The sequence below is a fragment of the Impatiens glandulifera genome, chromosome 1 (genome assembly GCF_907164915.1).
Source record: "Impatiens glandulifera chromosome 1, dImpGla2.1, whole genome shotgun sequence".
Classification (NCBI taxonomy): Eukaryota; Viridiplantae; Streptophyta; class Magnoliopsida; order Ericales; family Balsaminaceae; genus Impatiens; species Impatiens glandulifera.
In genome coordinates, this window is record NC_061862.1 from 57,239,709 (window position 1) to 57,261,115 (window position 21,407).

The 21,407-nt window shown below is 29.9% G+C and overlaps 1 protein-coding gene and 1 long non-coding RNA gene across 3 annotated transcripts; both read right to left on the minus strand.

The window, feature by feature from the left end:
* Positions 1-1,604: 1,604 nt before the first annotated feature.
* Positions 1,605-4,755, minus strand: LOC124921251 (rhodanese-like domain-containing protein 11, chloroplastic). 2 transcript variants are annotated; one of them, XM_047461878.1, is made up of 8 exons: positions 4,431-4,755; positions 3,620-3,727; positions 3,388-3,484; positions 3,006-3,045; positions 2,276-2,381; positions 2,136-2,203; positions 1,927-1,999; positions 1,605-1,818 (listed from the first exon to the last, which is right to left on the minus strand). In XM_047461878.1, the coding sequence occupies exons 1-8, from the start codon at positions 4,506-4,508 to the stop codon at positions 1,735-1,737; spliced, it is 654 nt and encodes a 217-aa protein (XP_047317834.1). In that variant the 5' UTR covers positions 4,509-4,755; the 3' UTR covers positions 1,605-1,734. The 2 variants fall into 2 exon arrangements, with proteins under 2 accessions (XP_047317834.1, XP_047317835.1); XM_047461879.1 differs by having other exon boundaries at positions 1,605-1,829; positions 1,864-1,999; positions 4,431-4,745.
* A 15,884-nt stretch (positions 4,756-20,639) lies between these two features.
* LOC124918968 lies at positions 20,640-21,203 on the minus strand. Its single transcript, XR_007097543.1, has 3 exons — positions 20,981-21,203; positions 20,841-20,898; positions 20,640-20,739 (listed from the first exon to the last, which is right to left on the minus strand). It is a non-coding gene; the product is annotated as an uncharacterized LOC124918968 (long non-coding RNA).
* Positions 21,204-21,407: the final 204 nt, after the last annotated feature.

Consider the following 21,407-nt stretch of genomic DNA (forward strand, 5'->3'; position numbering starts at 1 on the left):
AAAATAAAGAAGATCCAAACAAAATATAAAATTCATGTTCCGAAAGTATTGATCAAGTTTGCATAATCAACTTTCTCAATAATTTTTTTCTCGATAGCTAACTCATTTAGTCTTTTTTGCGACATAGTTGATCGAAGATAAGTTTTAATCAACTTCAATTTGAAAAAACTCCTTTCTGCAGATGCAACAGTAACTGGTATAGTCAGTAAAACTCGATATGCGATATAGGAATTTGGATAACAACCATCCATTGTTTTCAAATAATTCAGCACATCAATCGCTCTTTTTGCTTCTCCGGGTAATGAATGTCTTAACAACTTTAGTTCTAGAAATAAACCTGATCCATCAACATCGGATTGCCTATCATGTGTTAAAGAATTTTGAAGATTGACACATGAGCTCAAGAGACCATCATCATCAATAAACTTCAACTTCTCCAAACTAAATAAAAACCCAAAGGTCTTCATTGCGAAGTTCATTCAAAGGTTTGGGGAAAGTGTTTCCTTTTCTTTTTCCAGAATGCTTGTTCTTTTTTTTTCTTTTTCCTTAATTTTGTTGATAAATGGGAATCATGTGATTCTTTTCTCCAAGTAAGATAGTGTTTTTTATTTTTATTTTTTTGGGGATATAAATTAAGTTAGAACTTATCATTGATAGGTTATCAATTATTATTTATGGGATTTTTAAAAATAAGTCTATGAATATATCATTATAATTTTATTTTATTTTTGAAGATTTTGGTGCCCCAAAAATATTTGGGCCTGAGACAATTGCCTCACTTATTACACAACAGGTCCGGGCCTGACCTGTATACCCGATACCTGTGATTATCCGATGATCGAGTTCGGGTATTTAAAATCGGGGTTGGGATCGGTGATGGGGAGTGAAAAATGTTACCCGATCGAGTTCGGGATCGGGAATAGGTAATATTGAAAACTCAAACTCGGTACCCAAAAGTGAGGATTCTCATTTTGAATGTTTTAAATTGAAGAGAATATAATACTAGCATGTTTTATTAGATTGTTTGAAAAAATTATGCATTTGTTTAATTTTTGGAAATTCTTTTGGTAGCATACCTGGAGAAAAAAATTATTATATTTTTATATTAAATATAAATAATTTATTTTTATTTTAGTGATTATTTTTTTAAACAAAATGAAAAAGTATATTGTAGAGAGTCTATTTTTTTTACTATTTTATAGGTTAACAAGTTTATTTTCTTACTATTTTATAGGTTAACAAATAACTATTAAATTAAACAAATTTTTACAATTTTATATTTACATATTAAGATTGTAGGAGTTTATAAAATAATTTTAATTTTACATACAATAGATTTTACTAAAAAAAACAAAAAATATTATTTAATAAAATAAATAAAATTAATTATATATATAAATAATAATATTTTTTTAAATAAACTCTTACAATTCAAATAATCTTCGTGATTTTAAATTAATATCAATTTTAAATTATCTCCAATTTTTTTTGTATGAAATAATATAATAGAATGGTTTTTTCAATCAATACCTGCAAACAATGAGGCCATTGTGGTATAAGCTCCCTCAATCAAGCAATCACAATGAATAGTACAAGATGTGAGATAGAAAAATTTCAATATGATAAATAAAAATAGTGAAATGGACATTGGAGTGGTTTTATCTACATTTTAAAAATGTGACAGCACAGAAGCAGCTGGACGAAACACATTTCGATATTCTACATGGAATAATTTCAATGAGTCTTTATATCTTGAAGATAGTGACCAAATTGTTGAGAACCAATATACAAGGCATCAGCAACAAGAAATATTCCAATCTGTCAAGAATTGAATGCATGCGATTAAATCATCACCTAAATTCAAATCCAATCCAATAAGTTAGCTCGCTTTTCTCATATCTGAAAACAATAGAAAGATTTACAAACCAGTCGAGCAGATAAAAACAATTGATAACCCCATCCTTCCTTTGCTGCTGCAGCCCTTTGTTGGTCAGTCCAACTACCAACAAAGCCAATGATTATTAATTTTTAGTATTTAAGAGAAAATGTCAGCCAAAAACACAAAGTAATAGATGATATGGAAGATAACTTGCATGTAGGAAGGAAAAACAACAACAATAACTTGTAGGCTTTACCCAAGAAACTCAGAAACTCCACCTATCCCAGCAAATTTAAAAGGTTGAGGCCCATCTCTTTGGAGATCCTGTTACAAACAAGAAAATGAAATCGGTTAAAGAACAAATAACATATATTCCTTTTCCCAATTAAATTTCACCTCTTCTTCAGCAGCCTCGAGCCCCCCTTGAATCCAAAGAAGGTTTTTGTACCCAGAATTGTACAATAGCTCACAAGCCGCAAGAGATAAATCTGTAGGATCAAAGCTCAAGGTATTTAGCTATTCCGGGGTATAATTGAAAATCCTTGAACTTGTCAAATCCAGGCTGCCCAAGTTTAAGTTTAGTAGGAAAAATCAGTTTTTTATTTTTTTTATTTAAACCATATCATATAATATTTTTAGGTTTTTAAGATGTGCTAACAAACAAGATTTTCACAAGCCATCATTGTGCCGGTGCGCCTTAATAAGTAAATAATGAACCAATAAAGACTAAGTCAAGACTATGAAAATATAAGGAATAATAAATCACCTAAGACCCTTCGCATGAAACAATAAGATCTGTCCGTGTTGGGAATTTTTCCTCAACCTTTGATACAAATTGACTGTAGGATAGAAGTAAGCAACATGACAGTTTGGCTAAGCGGTCTAAGGCGCCAAATTTAGGCTCTGGTCCGAAAGGGCGTGGGTTCAAATCCCACAGTTGTTAATTTTTTTATTTTATTTATATAAGTGTTTAATTGTTTATAAGATGTACATTTGGAATGAAATAAACAACAATGATGGTTTGGTTGAGCAGTTTAGGCTCTAAATTTTATTTTTTTTCAATTTTTTTTTTCCATATTTTCAGATTCCGAAACATAAATGGGGTCATGTATTATTACATGCATACCTATCAAAAGACAATACAGGAACACCACTCCACCAACCTCCTGCAATGAGATAGAAAGAAACAGTCAATTTCAAGAAGCTGCACTCAAAACCAGTGATGATGGGGTGGGGGATAAGATAAGATCCTAAAACTTTACCACATCAGTTAATGAAGCTAAGTATTTACAATCTAGCAAGTCCATACCCAAAAACGTTTAGAAACTAAACTCAGTCAGATAAAGATTAAAAACAGGTTTTTGTTTCTGGAGTGAATTCAGAAACAAAAATAAGAAGTGTTACTAAATGGGACAATATATGCTTTCGAATATGTTTTCTTCAATAAAAGTATACTTGAAGAGAATGTTTCCAGAAATAGAACTCAAAAGAGTGATACTCTATCATACCCATCACATAATTTGTTATCTTTCCAGAAAGAGATCCAATATCGAATCTATTATCAACGTCAAAGATGGGAATCCATGTTGATCCTTTAACCCATGCCTACAAAAAAGAAAATCATAATTACAAGATGATATTGCATCAAAAGCAAAGAGAGCAACAATAAACATATGAATCCCTTCACAAGGATGTAGAAAAGAAGAAGGTCAAAATAAAAAGAGAAAATAATTTCTTCACCTGCTCATGCTCTGTTGCTGGACGTACATCAAGCAATGCCTTGTTAGACAGTTGAATGGCATAACCTGCTTCCCTTGGTGTAAGAACTTTAACTTTTTCCTCTCTGATCTAGGGGAGAATAAAGGAAATATATTCAAAATACAAGAAAAAGGTAAAATGTCTCCTTTTGTTTACCTTGATGTTTCCAATATAATGAATTAATGATTCATCTGTTCTTATAGCATTATCAAGGATACAAGTTCCTTTTGTTTCCTTAACTTGTATAAAATGCTCGTTTTGCTTAATCAATTTGTGTTGGATTACATGCTCTGCTCATAAAAACGGTTCAAATTACCTCTCGATGTCATTTTTGGTTAACTTTACTAAGTTCTCAAAACACTATGATATGTAATTTGAACCGTTCTTTAAAGTTCAATAATCAAAATGAGCCTTCCGCCAGCCAAGTTAAAGCAAACTTTTGATGCAAGTTCATAAAAACAAAATGAGCTTTTTCCCATCATCAATATATATCCATCCATCCAAATGGAGAAAAGTCTCTCTTTTCACACCTTATATAGTGTTATCACATGACACTAAGAAAGAGCCTAACATTTGCATCATAAAGTTACAAATAACGCAAAACTAAGTAATAAGGCAGAAATATTAAGCAATCAAATTTTGCATGTTAGATTTAGACACCTTCTTTAATTGAATTTCTCTACAAAAAATTGCAAGGTCTCTTGAGAATTCCAACATCTTAGTCCAAAATAGGAGGCAGTGATGATTTTAAACACAAAACATTATTAATTACATTAGGTTAAATGGAGATTACCAAAGCTTCCCATCTTTTTCTAGCCGCAGCCATGTCTCTCACTTGCTTCAGCTCATATTCTTCTTCTACAGCTTGCATCCGTACCCCAAATCCAATGTGACCCTAAAGCAAATACAATCCTATATAGACTCAACGAATACATCTACAAAGGGGAAATGACTCATGAGCGAAATTGGCTGCTGCTGCTGCAACTAGGGTAAACTGAAACAGGTCCTACCAAATTGAGTGGTGCAACTCAGCTTACTACTACTGCAGTCTCGATGTGAGACGCTAGTTGAAAGCGGAAGTCCTAGCCCCAAAGCTTCCATTGTTGATTGTTGTGTGAAGAGAAAGAGAAATATAGAGTGAGTGATCAATATGTTTATCCACTGTCTCAAGTGAAAGGGGCCCTTTTAGAAATAAGACATTATCAAATTGAACTAAATTTTTATTTTCTTGAAACAAAATAATATTTCAAGTAAGCATAAACTCAAAACTATTTTATTTTATTTTTTTGGAAACTAATTGTTGGCGGACTATATCACAAATCATATTTTTGAAACGATAATTTTCTTTCTGACATTCTCTAATTTGTTAGACCTTATTTTTTTTTTACTTATTTGTAATGACATTATTCATAAAATAAAATAAAAATTCAAAACGATCAATAAATACTCTAATATTCTTAAAATGAAAAAAATACCCGATTGTTATTTGAAGATAAAACTTGTTCGTTTTCATTCAGCATGGTTCAAACTTTGAATTGTGTCATATGAGTTTGAATTATCAAATTTTAGTCAATTTAATGTTTTTCTAATTCAAATTTTAGTCAATTTAATGTTTTTCTCAAATAAATAAAATGTTTGTCTTCTTATTTTAACGTATTATTTTCGTTTTTTTAATTAATTTTTTATGTTTGTAAATGAAAATGATATTTAGAGAGGGTAGAGACATATGTTTTTAAATCGAGTGTTTTTGTTTTAGATTTACGCATTTTAATTTGTCAAAATTGATTTGAGTGATTAAAAAAATGTGCAATTTAATAAAAGATTTGAGAAAATTTGAAAAGAGATAAATTTAATATATTTTTGTATAGAAGTTCGTAATAACGCAACTTTGTGTATCATTTACCAATTTGAACATATTTGTATTTTAAATTGAGTATTTTTTTCGAAATATACGCCGGATACGATTGAATGCCATATAAAATGTGTAATGTATTGAAATAATTTAAAAAGGAGAGAATATAATTGTTCATGGAACTACTATCGAGATTATTCAAACTATATTTCCTAGTATCATCCTGATGTTCAATATATACCATCATTTGCTCTATTATACTCAATGGATGAGATAGTAGTAGATCCAGTCAATACTATCAAAGCTAATGGACATCAATGATATTAGAGTGCGCATTTTCACTAAGATAATTTAAGTGCGAAATACCTTATTGAAAGTTGAGTAAAGAACTTCCCGATGTTGGGTTCTAAGATCCGAGGCAAGTTAGTGTAACAAATAGCAAAATCACGTAACTAGTTTTAGTTTGTTGACATTAAAGTCCCGCTTTGTATAGAAAGATAGAAGTCTCATTCACTTTGGAATAGGGTAAAGAAAGAGGATAGAGAGAATGGAATATGTAGACATAAAAAGTGGAAAACTTATCTTTCCGATAAATAATTTACCAATTATCGGAACGTGTTAAGAAAAAACAATTATGTTAGAATAATAAGACTTCATTTATTTGTGAGAATTTTTTAAATATTTAAAATTGTGATAATTGAAACTCATATGTTACCGATCAAAGTTGGAACCTCATTTAATAAAAGCGATTCAAGTTCCAACTTCAAGCCAATTTTTTTAAGCAAAATTAAGAGAATATTTAAACATTATTAAAGCAAAAAAGTATGATTATACTATAAGATTTGTTACTTATTAATAATTACACTTTAAAATGTTTATTAATAATTGCAAAATATATATATATATATATATATATATATATAATAACGCTTAAGTTTAAAAAGCTCGCACCATATAGCACGACCCACTTTATTAGACAAAATGGACCGAATTAAATAATTCGTTAACCCGCGAATCATACAAACGGGTTATAAAATAATATAAAAAGTCACAAACTAAAAAATTAAATTAAAGGAGATAAGAAGTCTTTTTAGATTATTAGTCTCCATATTTATTAAATTAATTTATTAATTTTACTTAAAATATATATTTTATTTTCTCTCCATATAGTTAGTTATATATTAAATTTTAAAAATATTTTTACCTTAGTCTTTAAATAAAATTTCTAAATAATTTATTAAAAAAATATTTTTATACATGTAGACACCCTATTTTTACACCAAGTATCCAATAAATAATCTGGTCTAATATAACGCTCATACTTGTTTATTGGGCCGGAAGAACAAGAACATAAAAATGTCATTCGAAAACCGACTCGAAAAAATCTAAAAACAATTGTCTAAACGTTGAATTTTAAAAATACTCAAGTCATAAATGCCTTCGTACCTTCAAAATGATCGACCTAAAAAATTGTGAACTTTGAGTATAATATTGATGTTGGAGAAAATATACCGAATGGTCATTTCATAGCTCGTTTATGGGTCAAAATGCAAATTTTCATAACAACTCTGTTTCCAGAACTCGTAATACGTTCATATCCTTTGTTTTGAAAAATATGAATTTTAAGTATAATATTGTTGTTTTCAATTATGAGTAGAAGATATACAAAAATACGAAAAAACTGAAAAATGAGTCAAACCAGCGATTGAACTTGGGCCAAGGAGAAGTCAACCCGGGTCAACCGGTTAAGGTGTTTGACCGACTAATTGAAATTCAATTATTAGTGGAAGATGATGTCACTAAAGATGTAAGCTTGAATTATCTGAAAAAGGGATTATCCAAAAAAAGGATATTTGAACCCTTTGAGGTATCAATAGCCCTGAACAATTGAAACTTTGAAAATTCTCATAGGTCTCGTTTTTCAATGAAATTCGATGAGGATGTGATGTTTTGAAAAGGGAAATATGTCCTCTACAACTTCAGTTCACATTCTTTGTCATATTAAATCCTTAAAATGACCGAAATTAGAACTCAAAAAAAGTGCTTCTAAGTGAGAATTGAATCTGAAATGTTCCTACTTAAAAATTCACAACTAATGTTGTTAACGAATTCTAGTAATTCGACCTGAGTTGAGTTAGAAAGTTAGTTCATTTATATATAACTTTCCATATTTATTATATATTATATGCACCTTATTTTAACTTTTTTTTTTTTTTTTTATTTAGTATAATTATAGATCAAATTTTAAAAATAATTTAAACTTACTCTTTAAATAAAATTTAATTTATTAAAAAATAATTTACATTCTCTACCTATTTATTAATTATATAATTAATTTTCTTTTATTCATTATATCTTTTTATCTATTATTTCATTATTTTAATATTTTTTTATTAATTTAATATAATTATATATTAGATTAAAAAAAATTATTTTAGTTTTTAATTGTATTTTTCAAATAATTTATTAAAAAATTATTTTTATATCTTCTCTGCCTATTTATTATTTATATAATCAATTAATTTTCTTTTATTCATTATATATTTTATCTATTAATAATTAATAATAATTAAATATTTATACATACATAAAATTTTAAATTAAATTTTCATATTTGAGACTAGAGAATTGGAGTCTAAGTGATACAAATTTATAAATATTAAATGAAATAATATGAAAAGTCACCGAGAACTCTTTTTATATTATTAGTCTCCATATTTATTAAATTGATTTTAAAATAATTTTTTAAAATTTATTTAAAATATATATTTTATTTTCTCTTCATATTTATTTTATGCACTATTTTTTTAATTTAATATAATTATATATATTAGATTTTAAAATATTTTTACCTTAGTATTTAATTAAAATTTCTAAATAAATTATTAAAAAAATAATTTTATACCTTATATAATTAATTAATTTTCTTTTATTCATTATATCTTTGATCTATTATTCTATTATTTTAACTTTTTTTAATTAATTTAATATAATTATATAATATATTTTAAAAATATTTTTACTTTAGTTTTTAATTCAAATTTCCAAATAATTTATTAAATATTTATTTTTATACATTCCTTTTATATTTATTATTTATATAATTAATTTTTTTTTTATTCATTCTATATTTTTATTTATTATTCATTAAAAATGATTAAATATAATATACATACATAACTCCATATTTATTATATTCACCATTATTTTAACTTTTTCCGTAATTTAATATAAATATATATTAAATTTTTTATCTTAGTCTTTAAATAAAATTTCTAAATAATTTTATACCTTCTCTACATATTTATTATTTATATAATTAATTTTATACTATTCATTATATTCTCTATCAATTATTCCATTATTTTTAATTTTTTAATTAATTTAATATAATTATATATTAGATTTAAAAAATATTTTTACTTTAATATTTTTTTCAAATTTATAAATAATTATTAAAAAATTATTTTTATACCTTCTTTGCATATTTATTATTTATATAATTAATTAATCTTTTTTATTCATTATATATTTTGTTTATTCATTAACCATGATTAAATATATATACCTACATAAAAATTTAAATTAAATTTAAAAATCACAAGTGATTTAGTGTTAAAATGTTCACATTTCATATTTGAGACTAGAGTTCGAGTCTCAATTAATGCGAATTTATAAATATTAAAATAATACATACTTGATGTGATGACATATGTGAGTTCTACGTAAATGCATGTGTGAATTGTGGTTGATGAGGACGGTTGAAAGTAAGGATAAAATGACATGTTCCCTACGTAAACGGGGAAGGTCAAAAATATCTATACAAATTACTCGAAGGGAGGTAATGAAAGATCAATTAGAGAATTCTTAAAATGAGGTAAAAGTATTAGATTAATAATATGAGAGTTCGTATGAGGAATATCAAAAGTAAAGGTAAGATCGATACAAAATGCTTGAAGTAAAGCCTAATGAGAGATCAATTAGAGAATACTTAAATCGAGGTCACAATATTAGTATTTTAGAAATTTATTTTTGGTAGAATATTAGTTGTTTGTAAATTAAAAATTGACTATATTTTTATTTAATCATTATATATTATCTTTAAAATATAAGATATAATAGTATGTGTGAGTCAGAATTTGAGAAATGAAAGAATTATGGTTCGAATTGAGTGAGTGAGTGTTAGTCATGAGATTAATAATACGAGAGATCGATTAGGGAATGTAAAAAGTAAGGATAAGATAAGTCGAAGTTTATTTTGATGAAATATTATTTTTTTTAATTAAAATTTTAAAAATTAATTAACTTACAACATACTCTTTCGCTGAGTCTAACGAGGCCCACAGAGTGGAGCCTGGAACTCTAGACCGATCACTATGAAAAAGGAAGTGATTGAGTGGTCCACATAGGGACATAAGGGAGAAGGTTGTGAGGGTAGCCATACGGGTGACTTAGGCGCAAGGGTGAATACCTTTAACATCTTAAAAAATTCGGATATTAATAATGAGTAAGGGTAAAATGTCATTACAAAATTCTCGAAATGAAATAACGAGTAATATGAGGTTAATTGATGAATGTTTGAAATGATGTCACAAGAATTTATTTTTGGTGATAAAAAATGATAAATATCATTTTTTTTAAATGGGACAATGGGTTAAGTATGTAGCCCGAAAACACACTTAAACATTTAACCAAACGTAAAACTTACCCCCTAACAGGCTCGAACTTAGGAACTTATGTTAATATCCACCTTTTAATGCCGCTAGGCTAGAAGATGGGATAAATATCATTTTCAAAAAAGTCGACTGAATATTAGTTTTTACGAATTCTTTCTAAAATAAAAAATTTAACTATTTTTTTATTTAACCATTATTAATATTTTTATAATATGATAATATATTTATAATAAAAAATTAATAGGTAAAATGATATTAAATAACTCAAAAATTAGTAATGAGATAGGTTAAGAAATTGGTACAAATTTTTTTTATAAAGTGAGGTAACAAAATTAATAATGAGGTCAACTAGATAAAGTTTGAAATAAGGTAACAAAATTAGTAAGCTAAAACTTAATTTGGGTGACAAAAAAATGTTCAATTATTTTTTAAATGTGAATGAATATTAATTTTTTTAAATAAAAATTTAATTATTTTTTATTTAATTATTATTAATATTTATTTTCATCTAATTATAAGATATTTTATAATAAAAATCTAATAAGGAAAATGATATTTTAAAAGATCCCAAGATTAATAATAAACTATTATAAAAAGTTCACTGTAAAATGGTCGAAAAAATGTAACAATATTATTAATGAAAGGTGAGTCCGGAGTTGGTTTTAGTTAAATCATTTAATAAGTATAAATTTATGTTAGAAAATAATTGTTATAACTTATGAAAAGTTTAATGAATAGATAAAACTAAGTTCAAATATATATGTTAAACCGCTAAGTTATATCAAGTATATTAATTGGTTTAAATATAACAAGTAGCTGTTGTAGCGTAGTGGTAAACACCTCTGCTTGTCACTGGCTCCAAATAAGATTTAAAGTTTTTGCTATTTAGGGAAACTGAGCGTTCAGTTGGAAATATATATACTGTTCGGTTTGAAGTAAAAAGCTCCGGTCAAACCGGTTCGGTCAACCGGAGTTCAGTTAAGAGATCGGTCAAACAAACATTTAATGAAAGAAGGCTCCGGTCAACCGACACTTAATGAAGCATGGCCGTTCATAAATGAGTTCCGGTTTATTAAATGCTCCGGTTGATTAAATGCAGCCGCTCCGGTAATAAATGCTCCGGTTATTAAATGAGCCGCTCCAATCATAAATATGTTCCGGTTATTAAATAAACTACAAGCATCAGGTAGCTGTCAGGCATGCTTGTCTGAATCCAGAAGCAACCTCCAAGTAGCAGGTAACTATCAGGCAGGCTTATCCAAGATCTCTAGCAAATCTCTGAAACAGGCGGCCGGTTAAGTGCATGTCTGCCATGTGTCAAAAATGCAAACCGGTTAAGTGCATGTCTGCCATGTGTCCAAAATGCAAACCGGTTAAGTGCATGTCTGCCATGTGTCCAAAATGCAAACCGGTTAAGTGCATGTCTGTCATGTTCCAAAATGCAAACCGGCTAAGTGCATGTCTGCCATGTGTCCAAAATGCAAACCGACTAAGTGCATGTCTGCCATGTGTCCAAATTGATCTGTCCAAGAGGAAAGGCGTGCAAGCCTCTTGATCATTACCGGTTTCCAGCGGCCAATCTCCTGGAGAGAGAAAATATGATCGTTGTCATATTTTTCATATAAATAGAAGCCAAGGAAGAAATTTTGCCAAGCATCAAAATAGCGACACAAGTTACGAAAATCTTAGAGAGATAAAGAAATCTTACGCGCGATCCAAAAACCGTTGTGTCATTAACCGGAAGCTTTGTTTGTGTGTATTTGTGTTGTGTTGTGTATTACATCAAGAGTGAGTTGGTGTAACCGGCGAGTAGCGAGTTGGGCTCGACCGACATTATAATTGTTGTAACTTTGAAAGTTAGTGGAGATCCTTCTCATAACCTGAGAAGAAGGGGTGACGTAGGAGGGTTTGCTCCGAACATCCATAAAAATCCTTGTCTCGTGTTATTTCCTTCATTTACTGCTTACTCACTTAATCTAACCAAAACAATCTTACTCCGTATATCAAAAACCGGTCCACTCATATCTTTAAAACCGACTCCTTCCAAACATCATCTAAGTCGCATATGTTGCTTCAGACTGAAACAAACATTTCCGCCCTTGAACCCGGTTCAAGAGTCTGTGACAGTTTGCGAAGTGCTGAGAATGGTCATAGTCTCTAACCGGACTATCACCAAAGTGTTGTGTGTGTTGTAAGAGGCCACCCTTCCTAAAATCGGAAACACCCCGGTCCTCCAAGGGCGTCCCCGATCCTAACAAGTGGTATCAGAGCGAGGTTCTTAGCACTCAAGCAACCGAAGAAGATGGGAAGCATGACCCACAGCGACAAGCCACCAATGCTAAATAGTGAAGCGTTTAGCAGTTGGAAGAAACAGATGTATCTACATCTGATCACGTTGGATGATGAAATGAGCACCATCCTAAAGGAGGGTCCGATAAAGATTAACAAGGAGACGGAAGAATGGACGGCTGAAGATAGGAGAAGAAGTAACCTAGAAAACCATTGCATGAGACATATTTTCAAATCTTTGAATAACAACACTTTCGAGAAAGTCATGGAATGAGAAACGGGAAAAGAAGTGTGAGAAAGGTTGATCCAACTGTTTCAAGGTAGTGATCAAACAAAGGAGAACCAGAAAGAGCAGAAGGCTCTAATGACTGCTGAAGGCAAGGAAAAATGGGCCGATAGCGATTCGGACGACTCATCATCCATCGACAATGATGATAAAGTTGAAACCTACTTCACGGCTAAGAAAGAATCTGAGGTATTTGTTCTCTCTTTTGATGATTTTACACGAGATGATCTAATTGCTGCACTAAATGACATGTTCATTAAGTATAGAAAACTGTCAAAATCCCTTAATCAAACTATTTCAAAAATTAAATATGATAGTTCAAAATGTTCATCTCAAATCAAAGAGGTTGATGTTTCAATAAATGAGATCTCATCTGTGAATGAGAAGCTCAAGGAAGAAATTATAAGCTGTAATGTTTTAACTTCAAAGGATGAGATAATTTATGTAAAGCCAACTTCAAGCTGGCTGAAACCTGAGAGAAGGGCAGCCAGTTTGTATGGCAAAGAAAAACTTGACCGAAAATTTAGAGATGTTTACCGAAAATCATCCCTTAAAGTTAAATCATCAGCATGTAGATATACTATACATACACACAACGGAAAAACCATCAAAATAATCAAAGTATGGATTCCCAAGGGATTAATAAACCACGGACCCAAAGAAAAATGGGGACCAGATTTTCTATTGTCTATGAATGTAGGTAAATCAAGACAGAAGCTTGGAAGAGACAGCATTGCATCCGGACAGCCGGCTGCTGACGAACACATCACATGAAGGGAATAATCATGAAGTGGCTAACATCCTCACAAAGCCACTTCTCGAGTCTAAGTTTTCTTCCTTTAGAAATATTTTAGGATTGTTAGATTACAAATTTTTTTTTTAAAAAAAAATAAAGTTTTCCTTTAATCCAAATTGTTTTTCCAAAAAATCAGCCAAACAAATATAAGCTCTTTAAAACTGGCCAAACAAATATAAGCTCTTTAAAACCGGCCAAACAAATATAAGCTCTTTAAAACCGGCCAAACAAATATAAGATTTTTAAAAACCGGCCACACAATACAATTTTTGAATATTTATTCTAAATAATCAAATAGGGAGAAATTGTTAGAAAAATTAAGTAAGTTAATTTTAAACCGGCCACACATTACGATTTTTGAATATTTATTCTAAATAATCAAAAAGGGAGAAATTGTTAGAAAATAATTGTTATAACTTATGAAAAGTTTAATGAATAGATAAAACTAAGTTCAAATATATATGTTAAACCGCTAAGTTATATCAAGTATATTAATTGGTTTAAAAATATCAAGAAGTTGTTATAGCGTAGTGGTAAACACCTCTGCCTGTCACACAAGTGACCAGGGATCAAATCTCACTGGCTGCAAATAATATCGGTCAACCGGAGTTCAGTTAAGAGATCGGTCAAACAGACATTTAATGAAAGAAGGCTCCGGTCAACCGACACTTAATGAAGCATGACCGTTCATAAATGAGTTCCAGTTTATTAAATGCTCCAGTTGATTAAATGCAGCCGCTCCGGTAATAAATGCTCCGGTTATTAAATGAGCCGCTCCAATCATAAATATGTTCCGGTTATTAAATAAACTACAAACAGTAGGTAGCTGTCAGGCATGCTTGTCTGAATCCAGAAGCAACCTCCAAGTAGCATCCAAGATCTCTAGCAAATCTCTGAAACAGGTGGCCGGTTAAGTGCATGGCTGCCATGTGTCCAAAATGCAAACCGGTTAAGTGCATGTCTGCTATGTGTCCAAAATGCAAACCGGCTAAGTGCATGTCTGCCATGTGTCCAAATTGATCTGTCTAAGAGGAAAGGCGTGCAAGCCTCTTGATCATTACCGGTTTCCAGCGGCCAATCTCCTAGAGAGAGAAAATATAATCGCTGGTATATTTTTCATATAAATAGAAGCCAAGGAAGAAATTTTGCCAAGCATCAAAATAGCGACACAAGTTACGAAAATCTTAGAGAGATAAAGAAATCTTACGCGCGATCCAAAAACCGTTGTGTCATTAACCGGAAGCTTTGTTTGTGTGTATTTGTGTTGTGTTGTGTATTACATCAAGAGTGAGTTGGTGTAACCGGCGAGTAGCGAGTTGGGCTCGACCGACATTGTAATTGTTGTAACTTTGAAAGTTAGTGGAGATCCTTCTCATAACCTGAGAAGAAGGGGTGACGTAGGAGGGTTTGCTCCGAACATCCATAAAAATCCCTGTCTCGTGTTATTTCCTTCATTTACTGCTTACTCACTTAATCTAACCAAAACAATCTTACTCCGTATATCAAAAACCGGTCCACTCATATCTTTAAAACCGACTCCTTCCAAACATCATCTAAGTCGCATACATTGCTTCAGACTGAAAAGACATTTCCGCCCTTGAACCCGGTTCAAGAGTCTGTGATAGTTTGCGAAGTGCTGAGAACGGTCATAGTCTCTAACCGGACTATCACCAAAGTGTTGTGTGTGTTGTAAGAGGCCACCTTCCTAAAACCGGAAACACCCCAGTCCTCCAAGGGCATCCCCGATCCTAATAATTTATTTTTGGTGTATAAAAACGAATAATAGTAATTTTAAAAAATATATTAGTTTTTTAATAAAAATTTTAAAAATTAATTATTATTTTTTTAAAACATTATTTATTTTATTTTTCTGTAACATAATTTAATAATTAAGATAATTTATAATAAAATTATAAGTAAGATTGCATTCTAAAAAATATTTTAATATTTTATTTATTTATATATATAATTAATATACAAATTATAAAAAATATATTTAATTCTATAGTTTGACATGCTTTTAAATAATTTATAAATATTTGTTATTTTAATTTATAATATTATTATATTATTATATTAATTTATAATAAAAAAAAGTTAGTTAAAAAGTTAAAATTTAAATAAAATTAATTTAGAATATTTAAAAAGATCTAGGTGACTTAAGTATGGATAGAGAACGTATTTAAATTTAATTTAAAAAATAATATAAAATTTCAATTCACATGTCACATATATTAAATGGAAGTTTAATGCTAAGGTATATACATATTTTATCCAATATAATAAATTATTTATTTTTAATTGTTTTTGAAAAAGAAAATTATATTTTATAAAAAATATTAAATCATTAATTTAGTTCATTAATTTTTAAGTAAAATAAATATTTAATTAATCAAAAAAAAAGTATAAGGAAGTTAAATAAGTGCAAATAAACACTTTGAGTATATGCAGAAGATGACATCAAAGCCTCAGATTGTGATATTTCCATATTGATGCAAGTCTGATGATACGCTGCAGGCTACAGAAGATTGCCTGAAAAATAGTTACCTTTCTGGTATAAGTCAAAGGAGTAACCTCCCAGGTATAGGCAACTGTCCAACCGACAGTTGCTATAATCAAGCAAAGACAAATATATTGAGAATAGTTTACAATATTACAAATATGGTATATTAATGGTACACAATCTTAATACAAGAAAATGATATATTCAATAAAAGAAAATTAAATATTTTGGTGTATAATCTTGATATTAAGAAATAAGATTATCACAAAAGAAAATTAGATCTTTTGTTATGAAATATGAAAATACAATTAAGAAATATGGTAAGAATATTTTGGAAGCTATTTGAGAGTTTTGGACCAGATTTTGATATAACCTAATTGAGGCTTATTTAAAGTTGAATTCAGACATTTTAGAAAGTCAAGTCTTTGTCTTGAGAGCATGCATCGCTTCCTGGTGAGTTGTGTGTGAAATTTCATCGAATCATTTCAATACTTCTATAACAAACTTGATAATAAAGTTGAGAGACTATTGTACTTCAAAAGTTGATGTATGTATGTTTTGGCCGAACCACTATAAATCTCGTGTTTGCGTTCTTTAGTTGTTTTCTTCTGTTTCCATAATTTTTTGATGTTGATGATGTTATTTTTCTTGCATTAAGGGATACTTTATCTCCTAGTATCCCAATAAGTATATCAGAGCGAGGTTGTTCAAGAGGAGAGGAAGATGAAGAGCTTGGATAATCCTTCAAGAGTTATTGACAAGTTTTAAAGAGGTTTTTAAATGATTTCCAAGTTGTAGTTCTTGTTGGTATGAATGACTTCCAAGTTTGAGCTGGAAGAAGTACGAGTTACTTGATGTCCAATGAATAAACTAAGATGGCGTATTTTAGACAAGAAAATAATGGAGAAGGCATATTTGTAAGAGGTAAACAACATAATGAGAAAGAAGGAAGAGTAGTAAGACTTCTAAGTCTATCTTGAAGACTAAATAAATGGTGAATTGATTTTGGTGTTAAGAGGAAGACTGCCAAAAACTAAAGAAGCATATTAGAAATTTGTGTTTGGAAGGCAATCGATGGACCATTATTGATGAGCAATGTACTTTAGTTGTTATGAAATGAGTAAATAAAAACGATGTGTATTCTCTATAAGGTAACTCACAAATATGTTTAGTTATTATCTACGAGGTCACTCAATATACATTAAAGTTCTGGCATTTGAGCCTTAACCTCAAAAGCTTGTAAGAATTGGGTTAGAAAGTAGTTTTTAATTTGGTGCAAATTAACTCATGGTAATGCAAGGAAAGTTGGATACAACAGCAAAGAAAACTTTCTTTATTGGATTTAAGAGAATGTCAAAGAGTATAGGGTTTGAATAGAAGAAGGTGAAGATAATGTTATGTTAAGTCGAGATGTGAAGTTTGACAAAGATGAATTACTCACAATAAAGACACAAGTAGTGATTCAAGATGAATGATAACTCGCGGTAGAGATATGTCATAAAAATGCAAATTATTTTTTTTAACCGACAATGGAATTCTCCTTAGCCCACCAAGGGAGAATTGTCATAGGACCATTGGGATTTCTTCTAATGTTGGGGAGGAGGATGACCTTGGTGAAAAGGTATCCCTAGCCATGAATGAAGAAAATAATGGTACACAACAAATTTTATCAAAAAGGCATTTAATTATGACGTCATTGTCCACATGTTGACGAGGTAATCCTTCGGGCTAAATTGCAAGATTGAATTGAGTTGGCGGGTGATTAAGGATTGGTATATTGCGAGTTAACACGCAATATGAATGAAAAACCAAGAAGAAGAAGACTAATGGAAGACACTTTAAAATTTAGGTGGAGACATCATGAAACAACTCTCAAACGAACCAAGAAGAAATCATTGCATTATCTTTCAATGTGAGAAGATGAATAAGACCTTGAGTGATATTCCTAGTCATGAAAAAATGGCTAGATGGGAGGCTCGGTCAATTCAAAGGTAATGATTTGGGTACTTCTTATGTTCTATCTTAATTTTCTATACATTGTGGATCATAGTTAAGATTAATGAGATGACTGATTTGTCATCTTATTGAGAAGATGATTGAGACATTGAATGAGATTTCTAGTCATGAAAAAGAGGTTAGATGAGAGGCTCGTTCAATTCAAAGAAAAATAAGATTATTGAATTGTCATTTTATGCGAAAAGATAAATGAGACCTTGAATGTGATTCCTACTCATGAAAAATGGCTAGAAGAGAGGCTCGATCAATTCAAATGGAAGGGCATTCATGATTTATTTCGAAGAAACTATGAAGAATAGTGAAAACAGTTGAAGACAGTTAGAGAAGTATGTAGTTCAAGTTGGTTGAGTGTGCAAAGTTCAAGGAAAGATTGGTGATAAATGTTTTACTAGATTTTGAGCTTGAGTAAAGAGATGTCGCTAGATACCTAATTATTTGTTATAAAGTATACGATGAAAGTTCGTATTGGGTCTTCTCGACTTTTGATCAGTATCTTACTTTGAGAAAGTAAACGATGGATGTTTTTCTAAGATTTCCTTGGTTTTCGACAGATATCTGATTTTGAAAAAGTAGATAATGAAAGTTCGTCTTGGGTCTTTTCAACTTTCAATCGGTATCTAACTTTGAGAAAGTAGACGATGGATGTTCGTCTGGGGTGTCCTCGGTTTTTTATAAATATCTTATTTTGAAAAGGAAGAAGATAGATAGAGAGAGAGAGAGACAAATTAAGACGAATGCATGTGTTAGGAAGAAAATATATGTTTATTCAACTATTTTCTCTTCACTCCCTAGATACATATGCTTAGGTATTTCCACAATTTGTGAATATACATATCACATTTATGTATCATCTTTCAAGATGATATTGTTCTTGAGGATTTATGTAATATATCAGATTGTAAATTTCAGAGACAAGTAAAGACAAAGAGATGGAGACGAATCAAGACGAAGGTAGGTGTTAGGAAGAAAATCTATGTTTCTTCAACTACTTTCTCTTCACTCCCTAAACACCTAGGTTTAAATATTTCCACCATTGGTGAATATACATTTTATATGTATGTACCATCTTTGATGATGATGTTTTTGAAATTTTATGTAATCCATTAGATTGTAAATCTTAATTTATAGAAACATTGGGTAACCCATTATATGTGATGTAGTGGATGACTTAAGCGACCTAAATGTCCCATGGTTTTACTCTTGTCGAAGGTGTGTACCACGCTAAAGTTCAATGTGGGGTTGTACATCGAGAGGATTATAATTGAGCAAAGAGAAGTTGTTACGAAGAATGTGACAATGTTGTTGATATGCTGGTGATTCCTGTATTTGGGAGCGCTATGAGACTTTGCTTGTTGACAAAGAAAATGATAGAAGACAAGACAAAGATAACTTATAAATTAATGTGGAGTGTTGAGAATGGATTTACAATATTATAAATATGATATATAAATGATACACAATCTTAGTACAAAGAAATTGTATATTCAACAAAACGAAACTATATATTTTGGTGTATAATCTTGATATTAGAATTAAGATTATCACAAAAAAAAAATAGATCTTTATTATGAAAATACAATTAGGAAATATGGTAAGAATATTTTGGAAACTCTTTGAGAGTTTGGACCAGATATTGATATTAACTTAATTGAGATTTATTTAAAGGTATAGTCGGACATTTTAGAAAGTCAAGTCTTTGTCTTGAGAGCATCGCTTCCTTGTGAGTTATGTTTGAGATTTCATTATGAGATAATCATTGTAATACTCTTATAACAATCTTGATAATAAAGTTGAGAAATTATTGTACTTCAAAAGTGGATGTAGGTCTGTTTTGGCCGAACTACTATAAATCTTGTATTTGATTCTCTAATTGTTTTCTTTCATTTATGCAATTATTCGATGTTGTTATTGTTCATGCATTAAAGGATAATTCACTCCAAATAATGAAATAACTTGATTTATTTTAAAACCACATCATAGATCCAAATATTTATTTAGTTTTGGGGCAATCTGTCGTAAACAATTAATTTACAATTTAGAAAACCCACGCCAAGATTTTGAGAAAACATTTTTTTTAAAATCAAATTGAACAATTTATAGACAAATTGAATGTATAATATTATCCATTAAAATTGAAAATTATCAATCAAACTTCGTTAAACTACAAATCAAAGTTTGAAACTACGACTCAATATAAACAAATATCAACATTAACACTAAACATTAATTCAAATCATTAACAACATATATTATACCAATAATCTTAATTCAAAATATATTGTCATTTCAAACTTAAACTAAAAATCTAAGAATAAAATTACACACATATACAAGTTCATACAATCTTGGCTCTTACACAACTCTTAACAAGTTATTATTGATCTAGCACTTCTCCGTTCATTGACATTTCCCAACACTTCTCCGTTCATTGACATTTCCCAAATCACGCATTAACATTATCTCGGATTGAATAACCTAACAAAAGATTAATCAATGAAGAAAATTGTTAAAACAAAATAAAGGAAAATTTAATTTACAGCAAAGAAATTGTAGTTATTGTACCTTTACATTGGCACAGTTCAAGGCCAAGCAAGTGAATCTGACATGTTTATTTGCAGATGGAGGACTGAAGTTATTGATAGAGGTTCTGTTAGGGACCCATCACTATTTGTGGGTCACGGTCACTGTATAAAAAATTTAAGTCAGCAACTGTTTATTAGGCATACATCAATAACATAAAAACTCATACAGAAAAATGTTAAGAGAAGAAGTTCCAATCTATCACCTTTTTCATCTCCTGTTATGTGTGAAGCTACACATTGCAGGTATGTGACCAAATTTTCCTAGAAAAAGAATTGATTTTGTTGTAAGAAATCTCAATGAAAAACTTATCAAAAGAAGAAAAAGAACAGAAAACATAGTTACCTGCAATAACACAGCTAATCCAAATCTCATTTGAAGGCGCTTCAAACTCTGTATCTTATATACTCCATCATAGATATAAACTTTAACAATTTTACTTACATTCCTTTTGAATCGTACGACTCCGATTTCCACAAAGTATTGAACATTTATACGAATCTTCATCTCCGATCACTTTGATAATCACATCACCAGATCTTCTGATACTTCTCGCAACACGAATCCAAGAAAATGACTAAATTTGAAAGGAATTGATAAGAGGCGGCCAAATAGAAAACCTAGGTAGGGAAATTGATCAAAATTGTTAGGTTTCTCTTAAAACCCAGTTCACGTTTTATACAATTTATTAGTGTGTCCGCCGTATATACAAAATACATTTCAGCCCTTAGATGATTTTGAACTTATAAAATTAGATCAAATATTTGTAAAT

Excerpts from the sequence above, each read along its gene's own strand:
- LOC124921251 (XM_047461878.1), bottom strand. The coding sequence starts at position 4,508 with ATGCAAGCTGTAGAAGAAGAATATGAGCTGAAGCAAGTGAGAGACATG. Across the intron at positions 3,728-4,430 it reads GAAAAAGATGGGAAGCTTTG|ATCAGAGAGGAAAAAGTTAA; the intron begins GTAATCTCCATT and ends ATTCTCCCCTAG. Across the intron at positions 2,204-2,275 it reads TCGAGGCTGCTGAAGAAGAG|GATCTCCAAAGAGATGGGCC; the intron begins GTGAAATTTAAT and ends TGTTTGTAACAG.